Source organism: Aethalodelphis obliquidens, unplaced genomic scaffold (assembly GCF_003676395.1).
Source record: "Aethalodelphis obliquidens isolate GAN/ISIS:26980383/991018 unplaced genomic scaffold, ASM367639v1 scaffold136, whole genome shotgun sequence".
NCBI classification, from domain to species: domain Eukaryota; kingdom Metazoa; phylum Chordata; class Mammalia; order Artiodactyla; family Delphinidae; genus Aethalodelphis; species Aethalodelphis obliquidens.
In genome coordinates, this window is record NW_020838080.1 from 518965 (window position 1) to 520780 (window position 1816).

Below are 1816 nucleotides of genomic sequence, written 5' to 3' on the forward strand. Positions count from 1 at the left end.
ATCAAAAGGAATAAAACACACAGAGATAAATTTAGCCAAGGAGGTGCAAGGCTTGTGCACTGAAAACTACAAAGCACTGCTGAAAGAAATGAATGATGACCTTAAAAAGAAAAGGGGAAAGACAGCAGATTTTGTGGACGGGAAGACTTAATACTTTTAAGATGGCAATCCCACCCAAAGTTGTCTAGAGATTTAATGAAATCCCTATGGAAATCACAATGCTCTGTTTTACAGAAATGTAAAAGCCAATCCTAAATGCATACGGAATTTCAAGTGACCTTGAATAGCCAAAATAATCTTGGAAAAGAAGAAAAAAGTTGGAGGACTCACACTTCCCTATTTCAAAACTTAGTCCAAAGCTACAGTTATCAAAACTATGTGGTACTAGCATAAGGATAGACACATAGATCAGTGGAGTCCAGAAATAAACCCATAGATCTATCCCATGGGTTGTAAACCCAAATGAGTTGAAAACAGGTGTTCAAACAGAACCCTGCACAGGAATGTTCACCAGAGCACTATGCCCGACAGGCACAAGGCGGAAGTCACCCAAATGTACATCAGCTGCTGAGCGGATACACAACATGTGTGGTCTAGCCATGCATTGCAATGTTATTCAGCCTGCTGAATATTATTCAGCCAGGAATATTATTCATTTGGAAGCAGATATATAGTCGTGATGGTGGCCCAGCACCGCCAGTGTATACTTGGTGCCCCTGGATGGTCCGCCATTAGCTGCCTTCTCTGTACAAAGTTCCCGTCTGGTGGACAGTGAGAGTTCCACCAAAGAGAGGGTCCAGCGAGCACAGCGAGCAGGATCCTGCCAGCGCTATTTCTTTGCAGGCCCAGGACCCCGGCGGAGGGGGTGGGGGTGGGGTGAGGTGGGGTGGGGGAGGGGTTATGGGAAAGCAGTGACCTCACAGGGTGCTCCCCGACCAATGAGGGCCCGGCCTATGGTCGCTAGGATACGGAGGAGGGGCCTGAGAACACCGGTTGTCTTGAGATGTTGGGACCAGCAGGCACAACCCGACCGACCCTCATTCCGCCGCACCTCATCCCAGTGCACCGCAGAGCGAGGCCGTCGCAGAAAGCGCGCCCAACGGCCAGAATGCTGGGGAAGAGGGGCCATCGAGAGTCACCCGGTCGCCGCTCCCACACCGCCGGAGCCGAGCTGTCCTTCTCCGTGAGCCACATGGAGCGCCTCCTGCGGGAGGGCCACTACGCCCAGCGCCTGAGCTCGTCCGCACCCGTCTACCTAGTGGCCATCACCCAGTACCTGGCGGCCAGGGTCCTGGAGCTGGCGCGCCATGAGGCCCAGAACAGCAGCAGGAGGCACCTCACTCCGGAGCCGGTGGACGTGGCGGCCCGCAGCAACGTGCTGCTCAGCGACTTGTTCAGGACTATAGCACCATCTCCCAGGTGGCCCTGGCCCAGCCCTAGCTGCCCAACGACACCTGGGTTCCCGGCCCCCGGGGGGGCGCGGCCGTCAGGCGCCAGGCCCGCTCACCGACCGACCGCACAGCCCGGGCGGCCCCGGCCTGCCCGCCGCCTTGGGCACAGTCACTGCGAGTCGATAAAGTGTTTCAAGAGACCCCCTGCGCATGCTTCACTCACTTGGAGTGGGAGGTGGTGGTGGTGGGACACCCCTCGTCGGAGGGATGGGGGCGGGGGTCTGGCCGGAGTTGGGGGGTGGGGGGCGTGGAGTCGGGGGTCACAGAGAGGAGCGGTCTCCCACGGTGACAGTGCATGGGGTGGCCCTGGGTGGGAGAGGCTGGCTGCGGCGGGGCTGGGGGCGGACTGGGGCCTGGGGTGAGGC

General features: G+C 57.4%; 1 protein-coding gene across 1 annotated transcript; it reads left to right on the forward strand.

Moving 5' to 3' along the window:
• Positions 1 to 1108: 1108 nt before the first annotated feature.
• LOC113616401 (histone H2A-Bbd type 2/3-like) lies at positions 1109 to 1577 on the forward strand. The gene is made up of 2 exons (XM_027099674.1): positions 1109 to 1419; positions 1523 to 1577. The coding sequence occupies exons 1-2, from the start codon at positions 1109 to 1111 to the stop codon at positions 1575 to 1577; spliced, it is 366 nt and encodes a 121-aa protein (XP_026955475.1).
• The last annotated feature ends 239 nt before the right edge of the window (positions 1578 to 1816 follow it).

What these genes read in the sequence shown, in the direction of transcription:
- LOC113616401 (XM_027099674.1), top strand. Translation starts at nt 1,109, where the DNA reads ATGCTGGGGAAGAGGGGCCATCGAGAGTCACCCGGTCGCCGCTCCCAC. An exon ending in ACTATAGCACCATCTCCCAG is followed by an intron (nt 1,420 to 1,522) that starts GTGGCCCTGGCC and finishes CCGACCGCACAG; the next exon opens with CCCGGGCGGCCCCGGCCTGC.